Here is a 22,240-nt window from a genome sequence, read left to right on the forward strand (position 1 = left end):
GTAGGCTTTTCCATATGTTTAGGTGTTATCTCATAATCTCCAAAAGTGTTTTCAGGCACATTTATATATGTCTTACACATTTATTAAATTAGTAAATAGATTAAATGTAATCTTAGGTATTTTATTTTTATTCTACTATAAATATGGTCTTTTACTCCCATATATCTTCTGAATGGTTGTTGTATCATGAAAGCTTTTGATTTCTATTTACTTACTTTCTATATTACTAACTCAGTGTTTAGTTGAGACTCTTGGGTGCATACTTGTAGCCTCTGGAATTGTGATGGTTTTGACTCTTCCTTTCCAACTTTTGATTTTTCATTTTTTTTTCTTGTCTAACTGTGTTGGCTAATATCTTCAGGACAATAACCAAGAAGGATAACAGTGGTCATTCTTTTCTTGCTTTTGATGTAATTAGTTATTAGTTTTCTCCACTGTATTGGCTTTTGGACTGAATTTTAATTTTTTTGTCCAGAGATTGAATTTTGAGATTTGGAGAAAAGTCTATTTGAAACACAAATCTTGAATCAGCATTCATTATTCCCAGTGGCAGACTGTTCAATGAGATTTTTGTTGAAGTTTCAAATGACAGAAAAACTCAGACAATTTTCAGCACAATTCACCAAAAAATCAGAAAGGCTCTTTAATATTTTTGCACAAATTTATTTTATTTAGCACAATCTCTGTCATCTAAAAATTAAGTGTTTACCCCCCATCAGTGTTTCCTTATTTACAAATACTTCTAGAAATCCCTGAAAATTTCTACTTAAGTTTTTCTGTTTTAGGCAGACATCACACTGACACGACATTAAAACACTTGTCTGGGGTCATGATAGAAGAAAGCTCATTGCCTCTCCTAGGGCCACTGGGAATTGGCATGAATGTCATTCTGTGGCCACACAGGAGTGTCTGGAGTTATTCCTGAGGTAGAGTTTCAATGACAGAGCTCAGTGGAGCACAAAGTGAAGAATAATGATTTAAAAATTAAGTGGTGATATTATCAAATAATAGCTTGTGAATAATACTGTGTTATCAGAAGAGAAAAGGATTCCTTAGAAATGGGACGAAGCCCTATAATTCTCTCAAGGAACTGTAAGTTTTAAAGAAATATACTGAATGGAAGAAGAAGGACAATGGCTCATGTGACAAAAAATATCCATTGTGTTGCCTGTTTTGGGTAAAATAAAACAAATATCTAAGCCAAGCAAGAGGGTCACTTCAGTTAGTATTTCTGCTCACAAATGAGGAATATCAAACTCTAGGATGGTTGGAGTTTTCTCATGGTTTGTTTCCATGCCACTTGCACGTCCTTGAAAGCAATCAAAACCAGAATTTTCCAGTCATTGCTATTCACTGGGGTTCCCCAACATAGGCTGTTTAATTGAGATGGTATACCTGAACAGCTGCATCCAGTTCAGCTGGGTACATAGATGTCTGGTCCAAAGCTGAGCTTTCCTGGCTTTGAAAAGGTTCACTGGAATCCAGACTTGTGAAGTGTGTCAATTTATGGCACTCCATGACTTTGTGACCAGCAGAGTCCTTGCTCAGAGGCTATAGTGGTTGACAGAGGTTAGAGCTTTGTTCATTAGTTGTTCTTTGGTTCTTCTGGGTGTGGCCCATATGGATTCTGACTTGTAGCAGAGCTCTGCACTGTCTTTCGGCATTTGGTTGAGTAGATAATGAATATGCTTCGTATTAGGAAAATGCCAGCAATGACTGCAAAATAACTCCCATAAACTAAAAACTAGAAAAAAACAGAGTTAATTAGCCACACATGAAATATGACTATTTATGTTATTGATAATACATAGCGATGCTGTTGATTTACTTGGATTATGGGGTAACTGAGAATCAGGATCTTAATATGGATCTTGTAGATTTGAACAATACTCTCTTTTCCCCTCTTAGAAGAACCAGGCATGAAAGGGTAAGCAATGCAGTAACTAAGAGTGTGGGCTATGGAGTCAGTGTTGCTTGGATTCAAATTCTAGCACATGCCGCCAATAGTGAAAAAAACTCTAAATCCCACTGATTTATGTGTATATGTTTGGAGGATAGTGCAATGCTATATGTAATGTTTCCAGGAATGAATTTTCAACACTGAGGTTACTTTTTACCTGCCTTATCCCCTTTTTTTCAGATCCACATGTAAAATGATAAATTGGACTAATTTTAAGTCTCTCAGTACTCTGAGAGACTTAAAAGGGAAGTGAACTCTGCAGCCACATACCCCTTTCCAGTTGCATCTTAGTATATTATAGTACTGGACCATGGGGGAAAGAGAAGACATAAGGGTGATATGAAGGCAAGAGTGTTACCTGATGGGGTTTTAGGGCAAATGCTAACCTATAGTGATTACTGCTCAAAACCTACTTGGTTTTACAGTTGATAGTTAAAGGCATGGCTAATTTTACTTTATTTTTTAAGGTTTTTTTTTTTTTTTGATGTGGACCATTTTTAAAGTCTTTATTGAATTTGTTACAATATTGCTTCTGTTTTATGTTTTGTGTTTTTGGCCACGAGGCATGTGGGTCTTATCTCTCTGACCAGGGATCAAACCTGCACCCCCTGCATTGGAAGGTGAAGTCTTAACCACTGAACTGCCAGGGAAGTCCTAAGGCATGGTTTATTTTAAAATTTGCCTAGCCAAGAAATTAAATACTGCCAGTGGTAAGGTTGAAAAAACCCTTTGAGATGACCAAGTTATTCTACATTCCCCCCAACTGCGTGAATAGGAAAATGGAAGTACTGCAGCTTACCTGAATGCTGATTGGCAGCCCCAATCCTCCCTGATCTACTACGATCACGGTTATAATGGTCTGAATCACCAGGGCAATGAAGGTGTTGATTCCAAACACCAAGGCATAACGTTCCACACTCAGATTAACTGCGATCTGAAACCTGTCATTCAACATAGAATAAGATTTTTAACGAGAACATACATGGGATTCTTATCTTTAAAAGAAAATGAAGAGAAAGCAGTGTCTTGTTAACAGCATTTTTTGTCTAAATCTCCTCCAGTATAGACAAATGGGCAGAACAAGGAAAAAATATATACTTAAAGGCTGAATTAAAATATACTTAAAGGAAATATGGCAAAATTCCTCCTATCCAATTTAATGTTCCAGAAATTAAACCTAAATATTCTTCCTTTGAGATGATCCATATTAAACTGAGGCCAGAATTGGAATAGGAATCATCTTCCACTTCTGACTTAAAACTCGTAAGAAACTTATTTTTTATAATTTTTTTTTTTTTTTTTTTTTTGCGGTACGCGGGCCTCTCACTGTTGTGGCCTCTCCCGTTGTGGAGCACAGGCTCTGGACACGCAGGCTCAGCTGCCATGGCTCACGGGCCCAGCTGTTCCGCGGCACGTGGGATCCTCCCGGACCGGGGCACGAACCCGTGTCCCCTGCATCGGCAGGCGGACTCTCAACCACTGCACCACCAGGGAAGCCCTATAATTATATAGATTTTGAAATCTTATTACAAAGCACTTTTGAAAGACTGGCAGATATATGTTATTTATAGTTCTTCCTTGGAATGCAGATAAAAGGCTTTGGGTTCTGAATATTCTTAAAGTGAAAAGAAACAATGTCATCCTACCATAATAAAATACTCGCCTTAAAAAAAACTCAAGACACATGAGTTTGATACATTAAACAGATACCCTATGGTGAAAAAAATGAACTTGCCTCAAGTTTCATCTCTTTCCTTTGTTTCATGATCTTTTCTCAGGGTCCACATTTCCATGTTTTGTCAATTACTTATCAAGCATTTTTCACAGACTAAAACTCAAAACTTTATAAAGCTTTTGGCTCTACTTCTTTCATGTGATTTGAAATTCAAATGTTTCTTATCTCTTTTGGTTAATACCAAAGCATATATCCTTAGTCAGCTTTCTCTGCACTTATATATAGAACCAAATGTTTTTAATCATTAAAAAAAGGATCTCTGGGATTCATAGTTTCTTGTAATCTTTGCATCTACTTTTTTCAGTATCCATCTTACTGAAAATATTTTGTTTCATACAAAAGTATATGCCTGGAATTACTCAAGCAACCAAGTGAAATCAGAGGTGTAATCTAAACGTAATCATTCAAAATCAAATTGCATTACACCATGCAAATTGGCAAACTGTTTGAAATAAAAATCACAACCTGACAATGTATCATTGCCTTTGGTTTATGAACTTACAGAACTTGTTTTCCTTGCTGATTAATATTAGCAATATTCGGTGAGCCATTAAATGAAAAGATGGCTAAATTGTGCCTAATTTAATATGAAGTAGTCAACATTTAATATTGCAATTGATTAAAATCCTTCCAAAGTTCTCAAAAGAATTATAGGAATACAGAAAAGAGAATATGGTTTAATTTTAGGACTGGGAAGAAATGCTTAGTAATACTTACACTGCTATGGTGATAAGAAGCATATAGACAGTCTTGAATAACAAATAGCCAGCATAGCATGCCCATATGTTGGTCGTGTAATGCATGAGAAATAGAGAGCCTGCATTGACAACCGAGAAGATGGCCAGAGCCAACTCTCCCAGAAGATCCCAGTTGACTTTCACATAACCCACTGCAAAGGCAGCCAGGGCCCCTAAAGAAGAAACATTAAGGAAGATCCAACATATTGACTTTGCCCATGGGAAACATCAACATGCTCTCTTAAGAACTCAGGTCTCAGGTAATTCTGAAAGATAAACATATTGCTTTCCCAATTCGTGAAAATAGTGTGATTCACCTAAGTGGGGATTTATCCATTTCTCAAGCATGTTTTCCTTTGGCTACTCTCTTTAATTTCTATTCGTTCAGTGATTTAGTTGTCACACTTTTAATTAGCATCAACTACACGCCAAGCACTGTTCTATGCAGAGGGACTAGAAAGGTTCTTAACCACCCACAGAGTGGGGAGAAATGATACATAAACTCAGTCACTTAATGCAACATGCTCAGGGCAGGGATAGATAAAGGTGAAACAATTGCTCTGGCAGTACACCTAGCCTGTTCATACTTGCCTTTCTTTATTGTTTTTCTCAGTGATAGGTAACAGATACGTTGCATCAGGTAGTAAGTTTTAGTCTTTATTACTAATCTTTCTTAATCTTACTTCTAATCTCCGTCTTAATGTCTTCAAGATCTGGCTTAATTTACTTGAGGATTTGGGTGAACAACTTACAGAGTTTAAGAGATTGAATAATTGACAGTAATTAGGGTTAGTAATTGTAGTTCTCTTTAACAAAGTGAGAGATATTTATGTTTCAAATTACTGAGATTTGACTAACTTTTCCACATGTCATCTAGGCAAGAACCACACTGCAAAAGAAATAAAGTTACTTTTCATTCCAGAATTTGGAATGTAGGAGAGAGAATTTCAGTGAAAAAACTCTAGTACAGTCTTGGTTTCCAGGAGTTAAACTGAAATCTCCTAAAAGGGAGACAATAATAAAACAGACACCACATGAGGTTTCTGAAAATTTATGTAAAAGAGGGTGTGGAAATCTCCTACTTCCTAGAAAAATACCTTCAAAGTCTTAGTTGAATTTAAGTTTCCATTAACCAGGATATAAATATTTATTGTAGAGGGAACTTCAAAGGCACATTTCCCTCTGATATTAGAATCCTGACTCACATAACATCTTCCACTTCTGATTTAAATCTCATAAGAAAGCTAATTTTGAAAATTTGTGGTGTAGAGCCTGGAATTGCCTAAAGATGGGCACTAGCGAAATCCAATTCTTTATTAACAAAAACCCTTCCAGTGGTAATTTGGGAGTCTTAATAGTTCAGTTCATTTTCTAAAATAATAAAAACACCTTGTTTATATGCAGGATGCTTATTTTCTCTTTGATATTAAAAACAATCCTGAAAGAACAGGGGGCATTATTAACACTTTTCTTGATGATGAAATGGAATCTTAGGAATCCGGCTAGAATGTAATCACTTGGTGCTGAATTCTGAGCTCTTGAGTTACCAGTAACTGCAACAGATTAAATAGAAATGTCATGTCCCTCTTTTTGCCCCACTGCCTTCTATTCCTGGAAAAGATTAATATGCCTTCTGAACAGACCTAATTTACCACCATGGAGAATTTAGCAACTGGAAAAATGAACTTAGTGGGGGGTAGCCCATCAAAGGAAGATCAAAGTTTACTTACCTCCAAAGGTTGCAATAGCTTCTACGGCTCCATTATATATTACGGAACTGTGGCCTGGTGCCTTGTAATCCCACAGGACTTGAACATAGTTCAAAACCTGGTTAAAACCTGCTGTGGAAAAAGCCCACCATAGGGACCAGTAAAAAAGACGTTTTGAGGCGTAACACTCCTTCAAATCCTGTAACCACTGCACAAAAACTCTCAAAGCTACATTTTCTGGCTTTGGGCTGCTCCACTGGCCATCATCCGGGTTCCCTGAAACAGTGAATACTTCTTGTCCGCCGGGTTCGTGATCCTTTTGAGGTTCCTCTAAGACAGCATCCTTTCCTGGTGGCTCTGGAGGAGCTTCTTTGCTGGGTTTTGCATGAAAAAACATGCTCTTCTTAGGCATTGGTAGGAAAAGTGAGAAAAGGAAGGCCATGGAGACAGAGGCCAAGGATATGACGTTGAGGTAAAAGTACGATAGGCTGGCCAGGGATACCAAGAGTTGGGCCAGCACTGAGGCCGCCGTGTAGGCCACCAGCGTGGCACTCCTGCAGTAGCCACTCACTTTCTGATAGTGCTCTGGGCTGACCATGCTGTAAATGTAGGCATAGTAGGCTACCTCGGTGGCAGTGACCATCCCATAGAAGAACTCCACAACCTGCATGGTCTTCACTCCTTGGCCAAACAAGAGCAGCAGCCAGGTAATGATGAAGCTAATCCCTTGCAGGATGATGACTGGCTTGTAGCGGACATAATCGGTGAGGATAAACACCGGGAACAGCAGCACCAGGTATGAGTATGTCCACACGGGGAAGATCTCATTTGTGATCTGCAGAGGTGAAAAATGGATCCCGTGACCATGAAGCACCAGGAAGTGAGGAGGGTTACCTTTCTCAGGTTTGTGGATTACTAAGGTACATGTCACTTGCCCGACACAAAACTCTGCATCCAATCAAATAACGTATGCTTTATATTATGAGAAAGCACAATAGAAAACCGATTTTAAAGGAAACCAGTAGGAAAGGAGAGCTCCCCTCTACCCCCCAAAGAACCCACTTCATATACTTACATGCATCTCCGTAGAAGAATATATTGGCTTAATGTGCAATCTGAACTATATTAAATTTATAATAGTATGTACCCTAGAGCCCAGGCATACCTCATTTTATTGTGTTTTGCTTTATTGTGCTTTGCAGATACCGTGTTTCGTTTTGTTTTGTTTTTTACAGATTAAAGGTCTGTGGCAACCTGCATTGAGCAAGTCTGTTGACACCATTTTTCCAACAGCGTTTGCTCACTTCATGTCTTTGTCACATTTTGGTAATTCTTGCAATATTTCAAGCTTTTTCATTATTATTATATTTGTTATGGTGATCTATGATCAGTAATCTTTGATGTTACTACTGTAATTGTTTTGGCATTTTTCTAGCAATAAAATATTTTTCAATTAAGGTATATACTTTTTTTAGACATAATGCTATTGCACACTTAATAGACTATAGTATAGTGAAAACGTAACTGTTTTATGCACTGGGAAATTAAAAAAAAATTTGTGTGATTGCTTTATTGCAATGTTCACTTTATTGCGGCGGTCTGGAACCAAACCTGCAATATCTCTGAGGTATGCCTGTAAACTAGTTAAAAATTGTTCAACAGACACTTGTGGGTTTTTCAGGCTATTAAAAAATACTATTCTCTTCTTGTTCAGAGATAGCAACACTAGATAAAGCGGCTACAGTGTTAGAATAATCCAGCAACCTTTACCTTTATGTGATTCATCATTATGACAAAAATCTCAGCCCTTGCAAGTCTGGATGAACACCCGCATGAAGACAGCACAGAGTAAATCATCTTGCAGAATTATGGGGTGGGAACAAGCGATGCATTTCATCTCCTTCCTGGCCAGATTTGCTGGGCTCCCAACCCCGTCTCCCTCCAATTCTACTGATTTGTCTCTGCTTACTCAATTCTGGCCTCAGTTTAATATGGGTCATCTCATGGATTTAGTCAGAAATGCATGGCACCTCAAGGTTCGTTCACAGAAAGGACTGAAGAAGTTGTTGATCTTTGGGGCATGATGGGTACAGGTGCAGGCCAGCTGCATTAGACTTTGTTCTGTGGCCCGCTGCTTTCCCCAGCAACCTCAGTGGGTTCCTGTTTCGATGACAGGGGAAAGTTCAGTGATTTGAAAGGCTAATGTAACTGGGCTGCGCCTTCAAGGTCCAGCTGGTCCACAGTGGTCAAGGAAGCAGACCCCTGGGACTCACTGGTTGATTCTGGACGTCTATCTGTTGTCTGCTTTGTCTTAATAGTGACATGCTTCCATCCGGGAAACTTTGAAACACACTTGCCCCTAAGTGATTTGACACTACAGCAGAATAAGCTTGTCCTTCCGTCCATACCACCTTATCACCAAATAAAGCAGCATCAGTGAGCCTTTCAGGTGAAGCCACCCACTCTACAGTGTTTTCTTAGCTATGGCTGGAGACTATAAAACCAGCCCAGGGTAATTCTCCGACTGGGTCAGTGCACTTTCTTGTTGCACTCGTCATAAAAAAAAAAAAAAAAAAAAAAGAGGTGGATCCTGTGAGTAAGAGAATTGGGACTTCTGGGGAAGATAAAGCTGTTAATGTCTCACCTGCTGATAAATAGGTTTTCAAAACGCGAGTTAGTGTCCTAAAGAAATGCTACAATTTTTAAACAGATTCTGCTTATACCCCAGCAGGCTAAAAGTTTATTAGGACTAGATCCTGTGCCTGGCATTGATTTTATTTTAGGATTAGTATCATAGACTCAGTGAAGACTTGACATGTTCCCACGCATTAAGCCTAATGTTAGAAGTCTACAAAAGTGAAAATATTTATTACACATGCAATGTGTTTTGGTTTCCCATTTTTGCAAGTGTGAGGAGGAGACAGTAGTTTGAAGAGCTCTAGAAAGTAACACATACTAGGAAGATGGGATTCATTGAGGTCGGTGTGTTAATCTTATTTCCACTTGAATGAAAACCTCACTCTAGGTCCTTGTTCGAGTCCTGTAAGACTAAGCCACATCAAGATATGTATGTATATTAACTCACCTCTTCACTGGTCAGGTTTTTCTCTGGCCCAGATAAATACAGCATAAGGAAGGGTTCTGAGGGTCTCATCATGGAGAAAAATCCAAACAGGCAGAGGATCACAGTGGGATAAATCCAGGAATGGCTCGCTGAAGTTTGGAAGCAACTCATGGCTGATCAAATGGAAACAAAACAAAAATTAACTGATGTTTATTCTTTCTGGCATCCTGGATGTCATGAAAAGCTCATTTCTAAATGCTTAATGAAAGGACAAAGTTTCATCCCTCTGAAGCTGACCTGAAAAGGTGACTGATGAATAAATGCTTTCAGATATTCCTTAGGAGAATCAGTCAACCCTCCTTTGCCAACGAACTTCTTACTCCTTATTGATGGGGGAAGAGTCCCACCTCTTTAGTGCTCTCCGTCATAAACGTGGTAATAAGTAGCTACTGATAATTGGTAAACAATGGGCCAGTGGATGTTTAAAAGTAAGTAAAACATTGGCTAGTGAATTACTGGTGTACAGGCATACCTCAGAGTTACTGCTGGTTTGGGTCCAGACCAGTGCAACAAAGCAAATATTACAATAAAGCAAATAGCACACATTTTTTGGGTTTCCCACCGCATATGAAAATTATGTTTACACCGTACTGTAGTCTATTAAGCGTGAAACAGCAGCATGTCTAACAAAGCTATGTGCGTACCTTCATTAAAAAATACTTTATTGCTAAAAAATGCTAACCATCATCTGAGCCTTCAGAGACTCGCAATCTTTTTGCAACGTTAACATCCAAGATCACTAGTCACAGGTCACCATGACAAACATAATAAAAATGAAAAAGTTTGAAACATTGTGAGAATTACTGAAATGTGACACAGAGACACGAAGTGAGCAAATGCTGTTGAAAAAGTGGCGTTGATAGATATGCTCCAGGCAGTGTTGCCATAAACCTTCAATTTGTAAAAACTGCAGTATCTGTGAAGGGCAATAAAGTCACGTGCAATAAAACGAGGTCTGTCTGGACATGACCTCCTAGGAGGTCGAAACCAAGGGAACAGAGACTGAGTTGGTCAAGGCTTCTTCTGTCTGCACACTTTATTTTGCACGGAAACTTCTGATTCAGAAATCTTAATTCACTGAATGTATTTATTTACACCTTTTCCCTCCATCAGACTCTCCCTTGCTTAGTATTGCGCTTGACACATAATAGATCTCCAAGTTATTTCTGTTAGGTGTCTATGATCTGAGGATTTATAATTCTTCAGTTAAAAAATTAAACTGGATAAAGCTCTGACTTGCCATCTTTCCCACATGTCCCCCCTTTTCCATCCTGGTGCTAACTCTGGGTTGGAAATAGAAGGTGTCACGTCTTAGACTGTTATTCCGCTTCTCTTTTTGACCGGGCCCATCTCATCTCTAAGTCTGAAGTTTCACACCCCTCAGTGGGGCAGGTAGCTCATTAACAGTTCATACCTTTTTCCTAACCCAGAAATAAAATTGCTTGAGCTTCCTATTTCAGACAAAAACTCCAGTAGAGGATCTCATTTATCACTGCACAGAAGAACAAGAACAACAAAGCCCTTATTTTATGGTGGCCACGTTTGAAAACATCTTGCTTTTTCATGTGGGTTACAACGTGCAACGGGAAAACTCACTCCCATGCCTTCATATTTTGGATTAAGCTTTACTCTGCAAAGGGGACACATTTTTTTTTGGTGGTCTTGGGCGTGGTTAAGTTCTCTGAGATAAGTCCTAGGAGAGAAACTAACCTGCTGTATGATGCTTTTCTGTAGCTAATCTAACTAAATCCTCATAATAACTATAACGCACAATAATCTCCCAGATTCCCAGGTGAGGATATGGGCGATCCAAGATGTCTAACAAGTGGTTTCAAACCACATGGTCAAGATTTGAATCCGGGCCTTCCTGGTTCCCAGCTCCAGGGTCCTGTCACCTGCTCCACTTGGCCTCATTCTGGTGGCCTTCCTCCTTGGCTGCTGTTATTAACCTAATGGCATCCTGTCCGCACAGTGAGGGAAGTGTTTTTATGAGCACATTTGAAGAGTATGGCCTAATACCCAGAGCTTCCAGGGACAATAACAGGTTGAAAGTGGGCCAGAGAGACGGGAGGCCATGCTTACTCCAGAAGAGCAAGTCACCTGGGTGGGGTGCGAGCGCTGCTAGGGGCCGAGGAGGTGGGGGGCCTGCTGAGCCCCACCACTGGCCTGCCACCCCCCCGACCCATTCACAAGGTGGTCCCAGACAGCTGCGTCGTTCCTCTCTTAAGTTGAAAAAGTTTGTTTCTGTCAACAAAACCCTTGATGAGGCTGCACAGAGGTCAGGGGAAGGATATGGATATGGAAGTGGATTACAACCATGGGAGCAACGCGACGATGTGAACTTCTTGCCCAGAGCACATTGGATTTGACGGTCCTCCACCTCCTGCCTCAGCCTAGAATGCACGGGATTTATCTTCTTCCTGAGTTGCTACCAGGGTTTGTGAGTAATGTTCTTATAGAAAGGGCTATCCTGGGTAGGCAGTTACTGAGGCTTGGCCATCTTTTTTTTTTTTTTTTTTTTTTTTTTTTTGTGGTACGCGGGCCTCTCACTGTTGTGGCCTCTCCCTTTGCGGAGCGCAGGCTCCGGACGCGCAGGCGCAGCGGCCACGGCTCACAGGCCCAGCCGCTCCTTGGCACGTGGGATCTTCCCGGACCGGGGCACGAACCCGTGTCCCCTGCATTGGCAGGCGGATTCTCAACCGCTGCGCCACCAGGGAAGCCCTTGGCCATCTTTCAAAGGGTAGTCTTAATGGGGTGACATCTGCTGACTCTACAGCTAGAACATTCTCTCCATCTGCTGACCATGGATTGTGCACTCACTCCACAAGTCATTGTCCTCTCTGTGCATCTCAGAGACCTAGGACTATGCCCGTGGTCCCTGGGCTGCTAAGAGACCCCTGGATCATCTATCTTTCCATCTGATAACTGTCCTCCCATCCAGGTATTGATATCAACCAGGCCCGACCCTGCTTAGCTTCCGACATCAGGTGAGATGGGGTGCGTTCAGCGTGCCAGGGCCATAGACAGACCTGTTCTAAGAGTGCTACCCCATTGGATTTAATTTTTTTAATTAAAAAAAATTTTTCTTGTGGTATGCGGGCCTCTCAGTGCAGTGGCCTCTCCCGCTGCGGAGCACAGGCTCCGGACGCACAGGCCCAGCGGCCATGGCCCCCGGGCCCAGCCGCTCCGCGGCACGTGGGATCTTCCCGGACCAGGGCACGAACCCGTGTCCCCTGCAAAGGCAGGCGGACTCCCAACCACTGCGCCACCAGGGAAGCCCTCCCCATTGGATTTAGTTGGGAAGGTGAAACAGAGAAAGACAGTATATGTAAGCTGGAGGGCAGAGCCTTTTGTCTGTTTGGGTCATTGCTCTATCCCTGTGCCTAGAAGAGCTCTCCACACAGTAAGTCTCGTAGAAGGAAGGGGATGAACCTCTGAGAAGCAGGAAAGCTCTGTCTGGATTTCCTGAGGGCCCTTCCTAGTAGCAGCAGGTAAAGGCCAAGGAGGTTTTCAACTGTACAAGCACCTTGCATTCAGTGGCTCGTCTGTAAAGTGGGATAACAATGTCACCTGCATGTGTGGGGTTTTTTGGGGGGTACCAAGGGCTTTGATACCTGGAAGGGACTTGGCGCCTTGCTGGGCACAGAGCTGCTCAAACATGTCACTTTCCCTCCCTCGGCTCTCTCTCCATGTGGCAGGCCCCATAGTGACTCGGGCTTAATGAGGAGAAAATGAGGGAGGGGGTCTGGTTTTAGCTGAAAACAACGGAGAAACACCTGGGTGGGGGGGTGGGGTCATGCGTGAGCCCGAGGATGCTGGGCTTCCTTCCCTCCTCCTTTTCCAGCGCCTTCCCGCAGAAACAGACACATGCGCAGAAGCTAGTTTTTCTGCCAGAGAAAATGAGAGAAGGCATCTAAGCTGACACGAGCAGCAGTCCTGTAACCAAGGAGGGCTGCGTACAGCAGCTGGAGTCTCCTGCTTTAGCTGCAGCAGGAGCTCCTAGGCCCTTTCAGAGACCCTGTCTCACCTGGTGGCGATTCTTCAGCCTCCAGGGCCACGGCCCCTGTCCCCGCCCGCTGCCTGCTGCCCCCTGGGAGACGCTGAGACTCTCGGCTGCTGATGTCTGGCTGTTCTTCTCCCACCCCCACCCCCTACCCAGGGTCTCCTCGTCAAGCACTTGCCTCACTGCACAGCCCTTCTCAACCCTGGCCGGTTACTACGACTGTGAACTTGACTTGCATCATCATCACCGGGGGTTTGGTGAAAATACGGCTTCCGGGACTCCAGCCCTAAAGTGTGATTCAGTAGACACAGTGAGGCCTAGGCATCTGCATTTATAGGCGCTGAGTGAGTCTGATGCCAGAGACCCCAAAACCCCTCCTCCCTTATCCACGCGCTGGGCTGAGCAGCTCCACGCCACAGTGTGGTGGGGAAGTGGAGGAAATCACCCGGGGAGCTTTCCCACACCTACACATACACCTATTACCGCCAAATTCTCTGCTGGACCTCTAGGCCCTGGAGAGTCCAGGACAGGCGGAAGAATCCTCAGAGGATTCCGACGTTCAGATAAGACTCTGCAATCCTGGCCCGCCCACTGTCCCCTTGACCTGCACACAGCACTCCGTCTGTGACCTGTTCTGTCCCATCCAACCTGAACTGCTTCGCCGACAGTGTCTGTGTTCAGCCCTGAACAAAGCACCATGGCTCTGGCTCCTTCAGTTACCACAGCGATGAATATATATTTAAATATGTATACATATTTTTATTATACATTTTATACATTTATATATAGTTTGTTAAATTATAAGAGAATGTTAATATATTTTATTATATATTTATGTTGTATCAAATTATATTATATATTTATAATATATAGTTATATTATAATATATATATTATATAATATATATAATATATAATAATATAATATAATATTAATAATATAATAATTATTATATTATATAATTATATATAATATATATAATAAATATATATTATATATAATATATAATAAATAAATAAATAAAATTATATAATTATATATAATAATATAATAATATAATAATAAATAATATAATATAATAATATATAATATTATATAATATATAATTATATATATTATATTATTATATGAGTTATTATATATAAATATAATTTATATATTATTAAATTTATAAATTTATAAATTTATGTTACACATAATATAGTTTATATGTTACATAAAATATATTTTTATATATTTACATATTACATATAAAATACAATATATTTATATATAATACGATAGATAATTAATTATAATTATATCTTATATAATACAGTAATGCCCAACTTATCAATGGCTCAACTTAGGATATTTTGACTCTACAGTGGTGCGAAAGTGACATGCCTTCGGTAGACCGTGTACTTTGCGCTCTGAATTCTGATCCTTTCCCAGGCTAGTGACACGCGGTCTGCCCCAGCCCCTCTCGCCGTGCTGGGCAGCGGCAGCCTCTGCACTCAGCCGGGCGCTCAGGGTGAACAGCCGACACACTTACCACCTTTCTGGACCCTAACAACCACCCTGCCTTTCCCTTTCAGTCGCTATTCCCTACATTACATGAGACATTCAACACTTTAGTATAAAACAGGCTTTATAGTCGATGATTTGCCCAACTGTAGACTCATGTAAGTGTTCTGAGCACGTTTAAGGTAGGTGAGGCTAAGCTATGATGTTTGGTAGGTTAGGTGCATTAAATGTGTTGTTGACTTAGGATATTTTCACCTTCCAATGGGTTTATTGGGGCCTCATCCTAACCCTTGTAAGTCAAGGAAGATCTGTATACAATATACTATATATATAATTTACATAAAATTAGGGTTGTTCTAAGGATTAGAGACAAATAATTATATAAAGCAACTATATTATAGATTATATATATATGGCCCCCAATTTCTCAGACATGGGAACGGAACCTCCCCAGAGCTCATGGCCACTCAGCTAAAAATGGTTAAAGCTGAGTTCAGGGTTGGGTCTGTCGGCTCCAAGTTTACATCTTACTTTTCTCTGAGGGGTAGAGGCACCATGCCCACCAACTCGACGTTTTCTTCTTCTCATTTCCTTGCCAGCTACCCCCAAAATCGCTGTCAATATGGGCTCTAGGAGTCCAACAGAACAACCTGGGTCCTGCCCAAATCCTCTCTCTCTCTCTCTTACTGGAGAAGCCTGAGGCTTCTGGCCTCACAGTGCTTGGCAGTACTAGTTATCATCTTTTGTTTTTATCTTTTTGAGGAGATGCTGCTCTTTCAGTCATCATGACCATGGCTATGATAATCAAATTACTTATGCAATTTCTTTCAACAATTTTTACATTTGGAAAATTATTTTAAACTTTAAATTGAAGTACAGTTGATTTACAATATTGTGTTAGTTTCAGGTGTACAACAAAGTGGTTAAATTTATATATATATATTTATATATATTTTTTCAGATTCTTTTCCATTATAGGTTATTACAAGATATTGAAAAGAGTTCCCTGTGCTATACGGTAGGTCCTTGATGCTTATCTGTTTTACGTACAGTAGTTTGTATCTGTTAATCCCATACTCCTAATTCGTCCCTTTCGCCTTCCCTCTCTCTTTGGGTAAAAACAAGTTTGTTTTCTATGTCCGAGGGTGTTTCTGTTTTGTATATACATTCATTTTTATTATTTTTTAGATTACACATATAAGTGATATCATATAGTATTTGTCTTCCTCCGTCTGATTTATTTCACTAAGCATAATATTCTCTAGGTCCATCCATGTTGCTGCAAATGGTAGTATTTCATTCTGAGTAATATTCCATTGTGTATATACATACCACATTTTTTTTTTTTTTAGCATGTTAACTTATCCTTCCTTCCTTTCTTTCTGGCTGCATTGGGTCTTCGTTGCTTCACGCGGGCTTTCTCTAGTTGTAGCAAGGGGGGAGGCTACTCTTCGTTGTGGTGCGTGGGCTTATCATTGCAGTGGCTTCTCTTGTGGAGCATGGGCTCTAGGTGTGTGGGCTTCGGTAGTTGTGGTGCGCAGGCTCATTAGATGCGGCTCGCGGGCTCTAGAAATCAGGCTCAGTAGTTGTGGTGCACAGACTTAGTTGCTCCGTGGCATGTTGGATCTTCCCGGACCAGGGCTTGAACAAGTATCCCCTGCATTGGCAGGCGGATTTTTAACCACTGCACCACCAGGGAAGTCCCATGCCACATCTTCTTAATCCAATTGTCTGTTGCTGGTTACTTGGGTTGCTTCCATGTCTTGGCTGTTATAAATAGTGCTGCAATGAACACTGGAATGCAGGTGTCATTTCGAATTAGCGTTTTCATTTTTTCCAGATATATCCCCAGGAGTGAAATTGCTGGATCATGTGGTAGCTCTATTTTTAGTTTTTAAGGAATCTCTATACTGTTTTCCACAGTGGCTGCAAATTATTTTAATTTTTCTTTGACAATTTTGTGAAGTAGATAGAGGAGGTAGTATTGTCCTTGTTTTATATATAAGGAAACTGAGGGCCAGAGGCAATAAAATTTGTGCTGGTTTTCACATTTAACCAACATTAAAACCTGAACTTGGACTCAGTTTTTCTAATTACAAGTTCAGCAATTTTTCCTCTTACACTGTGTTGAGAGTGCCTGGCTATATCCTCAAAATTCCAATTCAAATTTATTTTAGAATAATGTTTTTCAGTTTGTCAGTATCAAAAAATTTTAGTGGGTTGCCAACAGGATTAAAAAAAAATGTTTCAGAAAAACATTAAATATCAAAGAGCACTGCAGAGTATGCCTGTTTTTCCCAAAACTTCTGTTTGGAATATATCAATACAGTTGACCCTTGAACCACAAGGGTTAGGGGTGCCTACTTTCCTCGCCATTGAAAATCCAAATATAACTTAGAGTTGGCCTTCTGTGTCCGCAGTTTCACCCTATCCATGATTCTGGATCTGTGGATTCAACCAACCAGCTTGGGTACTTCTGGAGTATTTACTATTGAAAAAAGTCTGTAAATAAGCAGACCTGTGCAACTCAAAACCACGTTGTTCAAGGGTCAACTGTATAGATATATGACCACATTGTACATTATATTACTGTGGATACAGCCACTGGGTTAGAAGTTTCAGAGGAAAGAATAAGACTAAATATTGAATGACATCCCTCATAAGCACACCTGTTTACATCATCATAGAACACCTATTCTATCTGGACGCACCACATCTTTCAGGGCAACGCACCATTCTGGAACAGGCTGGTTTTTTTGCTATTTTATCACTTATCATTTCTCTTGAACCCCATAAAATTATCCTCCTCCTAAAGAGTACTCTAAGCTTCCCTTTACTTCACTGAATCTAACCTGAGGACATGAATCAGGTTGATTTTCTGAGTTGGCACTTTTGAAAGAAGATGTTTTTCTTTCCCCTTTCTGCATTTTCCAAATAAGATAATCCTTTCCAAAGTTGCTCCTGTGGCAGTAATTCTCACATTATTACTCACATGCTCCATCACTGTTTTAAAAAAGGTACAAGGACACTGTGAGGGCAATCGGTTAAAGGAGAAAAAAAAAAGGACAGTCTCCAAACAAAAGTCAGCCTATCTGGTTAGGTGACTCGAAATCTACAATGCAGCCTGCACAATAACATGAGAGGCCGTATGAATCAGCAGAGATTTGGAGGAGCTGCATCTACCATAGAGACTTCCTTGGTGGCCTGGGATGCCCTGGAGCCCTCTTCAGAGGGTGAACTCCTGCTGACAGCAGGTGAGCCCTGAGCTTTAGCCTCTGCGTCACTCCTGAGCCATGGTGGCCCCAGGCAGGTTGCTGCATCTCCCTGCTCCTCCTACCCCGCAGGCCAGACCCAGCTGTGCTATCTGCACACACAGGGGGCGGGCACATCACACCGGACCCTGGGCGTACACTGCCATGTGCACCACTGGGGTGACCAGCCAGCCCATGTGACCTGGAACGAACCCCAAAGACCACCAACACCTTTGCGACGGGAAGCGACCCACCTAAATTACTTTGGGATCTAGGTGTTCCTTTCTCTTTGTGCTGGCAGGGGGATAATGATTTTTTTTCTTTAAAATCCACAGCCGTCCCACCAAGGATCCTTTATATTCTACTGTTAAGTCTTCAGCATCTCTCAATCACTAATTTGGATCTAGTCCTAGAAGGTCCCACATTTTTACTGCTGCTTCCCTTTCTTCAGGGTATGTGGAGACAGTAACATAACACAACAATCCCCTTCTAATCTGACTTCATTCTGAGGTGCTCAGAGACTTTTCTTCATCTCCTAAAAAAATTAAGATTTACTTTCAACTATGCTCAAGTTGGGCTGGTTGTTTCCATCTGCCTTGGAAACATTTCTTTCTATGCAAACTCTTACTTGTTTTTAGTGTCTTGGTATCAGAGTTCAATTTTTCCTCTCCTCTTTTATTCCAATAATTACTATGTTGTTGACTTTTTCCATTTCTTTTGTTCTTTAATCACATCCTTAAATCTTTCCAACTGGTTTCAGGCCAACACTCTTTTCTATATGAATGTGCGTAGCTTTAGGAATAATCCTAAGTGTTTCCCTAATTTATAATATCATCCCTGAAACTCCCATTTTTCCTATATTGACTGCAAAAGAAGTTCGTTTGTCATTATAATTCTATGGTAGGCGGAAAATAAAACTTTTTTTTAAACGGAAAGCAAACAAAAATATTGACTTTGTTGCCAGGATCCCATTTTGAGTGATTTTCAAGGTTAACCTAGAATGCACATTTCCTGGTTCCTCTACCAGGGAGTCCAGAGCCCTCCACTTTGCTGTATGTCTTTCAGTTAGTCTTAACTTGTAGACTCATTGTGTGAAATAAACCTTTTCCATGTTTGTGCACATAAAAATTTTCATGTATTACTCCTGTATACCACAGGGACCCATATCGGGCCTATGACAACTTGGACTTCATCTAAATTTCAGGCATGGACAGTGTCCTATTTCCTAATCCATTGGCTGTGTATATATACATAAAAATTCTTATGGCCACAAATTTCTAAATACATATTTCCAGTGGCCTAGGACAGGCAGCTATTAAAAAGGAAGAACTGTGGAAATTGACTCACACCAGTAGGCTTCCTGGCTCTGGGATCTGGTGGATTTCCTAGCGAAAAAGGACCTTCGTTGATCACATCCCCCCACCCACTCCCAGAAGATGGAATTCTGCTCCCAGAGCCAAAGTTTTCAGAGCTGCAGGGCTCCCTGAGGCAGGGGTTAAGGTGACCTGATTAGAGCAAAGACCTTCCCCCAAACCGGTTTTGCAATGGTTCCCACAACAGAGGGCCTGGAGTATCAGGGAATACTAGGTCAGCAGAAAGGAATCATTTTATCATATCCTCTTCCATGCTTGTTTAGAAGATGCTGCCAGAACTCACTGAGATGCTAATAATTTTGAAGGAAACTATCTAGAAGCCTCAGTCTCCACTCAGTTCCTATCCACCCCTCCTTACTAATCATTCCATTCATCTCGGAGAAGGTGCTTGACAAGAAGACCAGCACCTGACAAGTGGGCTGGCATAATTTTCAGAACCTTCACGGTAGTCAAAACACCTATCTCAAGTAACAGAGCAAGAGATTGATAATTTAAAATAGTTATGACTCTCACAGCCTCTAAATTCCAAAGGGCTTGGGCAGCGGGGCAAGTAGATGACGTTTGCAAAAGGTTTCACTCCCCAAGGCCCAAAGCTTTTGTAAAAACAGAGGTAGAACCAATATTTGTTACATTTTCCAAAAGGCTCAAGCTCCCCTTTTAAGTTTTCAACACTGCCAGGCCAATTCTCACCAGCTAGAAGCAACTCAAAAATTTAATCACCGGAAGCTGAAACATTCGCTTTTTGCTGATTGAGTATAACAACTAATTATGCTTTTTAATTTACTTAACTACTAAAATAGAAGAAAATATGATTTTGAGTAAAACATCCAGATCAAAGAGCTGCAGTCTGCTTAAGTCAAGGCAAGGCAGTGCTGGAGGAAGGGAAGTGACTCCAGGGAATCGCTTCATTACCGTTCTCTGCTGCAAAATCAGGGTTGGAGGGTGATTGCACCAGTTTCTAGTGAGCTACTGCATTTTAGCTGTGACTTCATCGTATTTAAAATGCATTTCATTTATCGCTATCTCACTCTCTGCAGAAAAACTAATTTGACATCATAAACTCTAGTATCATAGAGTACCATCTAGAAGAAAACATATCTTTGTGACCTAAGGGCTGGCAAATATTTCATTGCAGTGACAGCAAGGACGCAACTTAAAAGAAAAAGAGTGATAAATTGAATTTCATCAAAAAACCCATATTTACTCTTCAAGAGATACCATTAAGAAACTGGAAAGAAAAACCACAGAGAACACTTCCCAACCTCTAGAAGGTCTAAGTACAAAAACACTAGATACCAAATGTTCACAAAGATTTAAAGCAACTGGGTTTGTACACATAGCTTGTGAGAATGTGAAATGGTACCAACTCTTTGGAAAACCTTTTGGCAATCTATACAAGAAAGTTCAAGTATTCATAATAGCAAAAGAAAAAAAAGGGAAGCAACTGAAATGTCTATTAAAAGGTGAATGAATAAACAATGCCGTATATTTAAGCAACCAATACTGATTTAATCAGCAATAGAAAGGAATGAACGATTGCAAAAATTTGGTTGAATGTGGAAAACATTACGCTGTCCCAAAGAATCAAGGCTTAAAACTGTACGATTCCATTAATACATATAAAGTCCTAAAACAAGCAAAACTAAAGTGTAGTGGTAGAAATTGGATCAGAGATTGCCTGGGGTAGGAGATGATAAGGGAGGGACTGACGGCAGTGGATTACAAGGGAAATTTCTGGAGTGATGAAAATGCTCTACATCTTGATTGTAGCGGCGATTACAAACTTACATGTGTCAAAATTCATTTGCATTTTATGTACATTTTATTATACCCAAGTAAACTATACCTCAATAAAGATAATTTGAAAAAAAAAAAGAACGAATCATTGATACATGGAATAAAGCAAAATAAATCTCAAATATTATGCTGCCTAAAAAGAATGCAGACACAGAAAGAACACCCTTATATGACTCTACCAGTGAGAGAAACCAGGACAGTGGTCCCCTCTGGGAGCAGGTGGGGTGGGAACTGTCTGTAAAGGGGCATGAGGGAATTTTCTGGGGTTGATGAAATATCCTATATCTTGATAAGCTATAGTTACATGCATGTATACAATTATAAACAATTATAAACACTCAAACTTAAAATCTATACTTTATCTTGTGTATACATTACACCTCGGTTAGAAGAAATACACCTCCTTCCCCCCCATCGGAGCATTTTACTGTGTAGGACTCCCCAAAGCCCTGGTGCAACAACTAAGATTTTTCCAAATTCTACATCGGGGGAAGGCCTCTATTTAATCCGAAAAAAGAACATCATCTTTGAAACTGGGTCTGTCCTAGAATATTAGACTGGAAACAGTGCCCATAAATCAAATCAGGCCAACAAACTTTGTAAGTCTGGGCACATATAACATCCTTCTAAATAATACAGATAGAATCAGAGTTACCTGTTCCTTCTGTGCCCTGAACCTAGTCCAGCTTCCTGCCTTCAGATCCAACTTGGGCTCCTTCCTGCTGCCAGCTGCTGCGAGTCCCTGTCACATGCCCCTTCCTTTCACTGGCGTTTCAAGCCCTCCTCCTTCAGAATGGAGCTGTCAGGAGCAATGGCTTTATATGCACCAAACCTCACCCCCCTTCTGATGGCTTCATACTCTGGAACCCACCCTCTTCCGTAGCCACCCTCTTTAGAATGCCATTGAATAAAACAGACAAAGAGATTCGGATCTCTCTAAAACACAGATGATTAGGGAGGTAAAAATAACAAAACACTTCCCTCTGAGTGCTATTACTAAAGTAATCTAACTTAGTCTCTCTAGAATTTTGTATGAAGTGACTTA

General features: G+C 40.6%; 1 protein-coding gene across 1 annotated transcript; it reads right to left on the minus strand.

Moving 5' to 3' along the window:
• Positions 1–642: 642 nt before the first annotated feature.
• On the minus strand, positions 643–21,990 carry SLC19A3 (solute carrier family 19 member 3). Its single transcript, XM_059051772.2, has 6 exons — positions 21,851–21,990; positions 9,227–9,378; positions 6,163–6,976; positions 4,413–4,605; positions 2,760–2,901; positions 643–1,744 (listed from the first exon to the last, which is right to left on the minus strand). The coding sequence occupies exons 2-6, from the start codon at positions 9,374–9,376 to the stop codon at positions 1,586–1,588; spliced, it is 1,458 nt and encodes a 485-aa protein (XP_058907755.1). The 5' UTR covers positions 9,377–9,378; positions 21,851–21,990; the 3' UTR covers positions 643–1,585.
• Positions 21,991–22,240: the final 250 nt, after the last annotated feature.

The sequence above is a fragment of the Kogia breviceps genome, chromosome 2 (genome assembly GCF_026419965.1).
Source record: "Kogia breviceps isolate mKogBre1 chromosome 2, mKogBre1 haplotype 1, whole genome shotgun sequence".
Taxonomy (NCBI): domain Eukaryota; kingdom Metazoa; phylum Chordata; class Mammalia; order Artiodactyla; family Physeteridae; genus Kogia; species Kogia breviceps.

What these genes read in the sequence shown, in the direction of transcription:
- SLC19A3 (XM_059051772.2), bottom strand. Translation starts at nt 9,376, where the DNA reads ATGAGTTGCTTCCAAACTTCAGCGAGCCATTCCTGGATTTATCCCACT. An exon ending in AGCTATTGCAACCTTTGGAG is followed by an intron (nt 4,606 to 6,162) that starts GTAAGTAAACTT and finishes TTTCTTCTTTAG; the next exon opens with GGGCCCTGGCTGCCTTTGCA. An exon ending in GGCTGCCAATCAGCATTCAG is followed by an intron (nt 1,745 to 2,759) that starts GTAAGCTGCAGT and finishes GTTTTTTTCTAG; the next exon opens with TTTTTAGTTTATGGGAGTTA.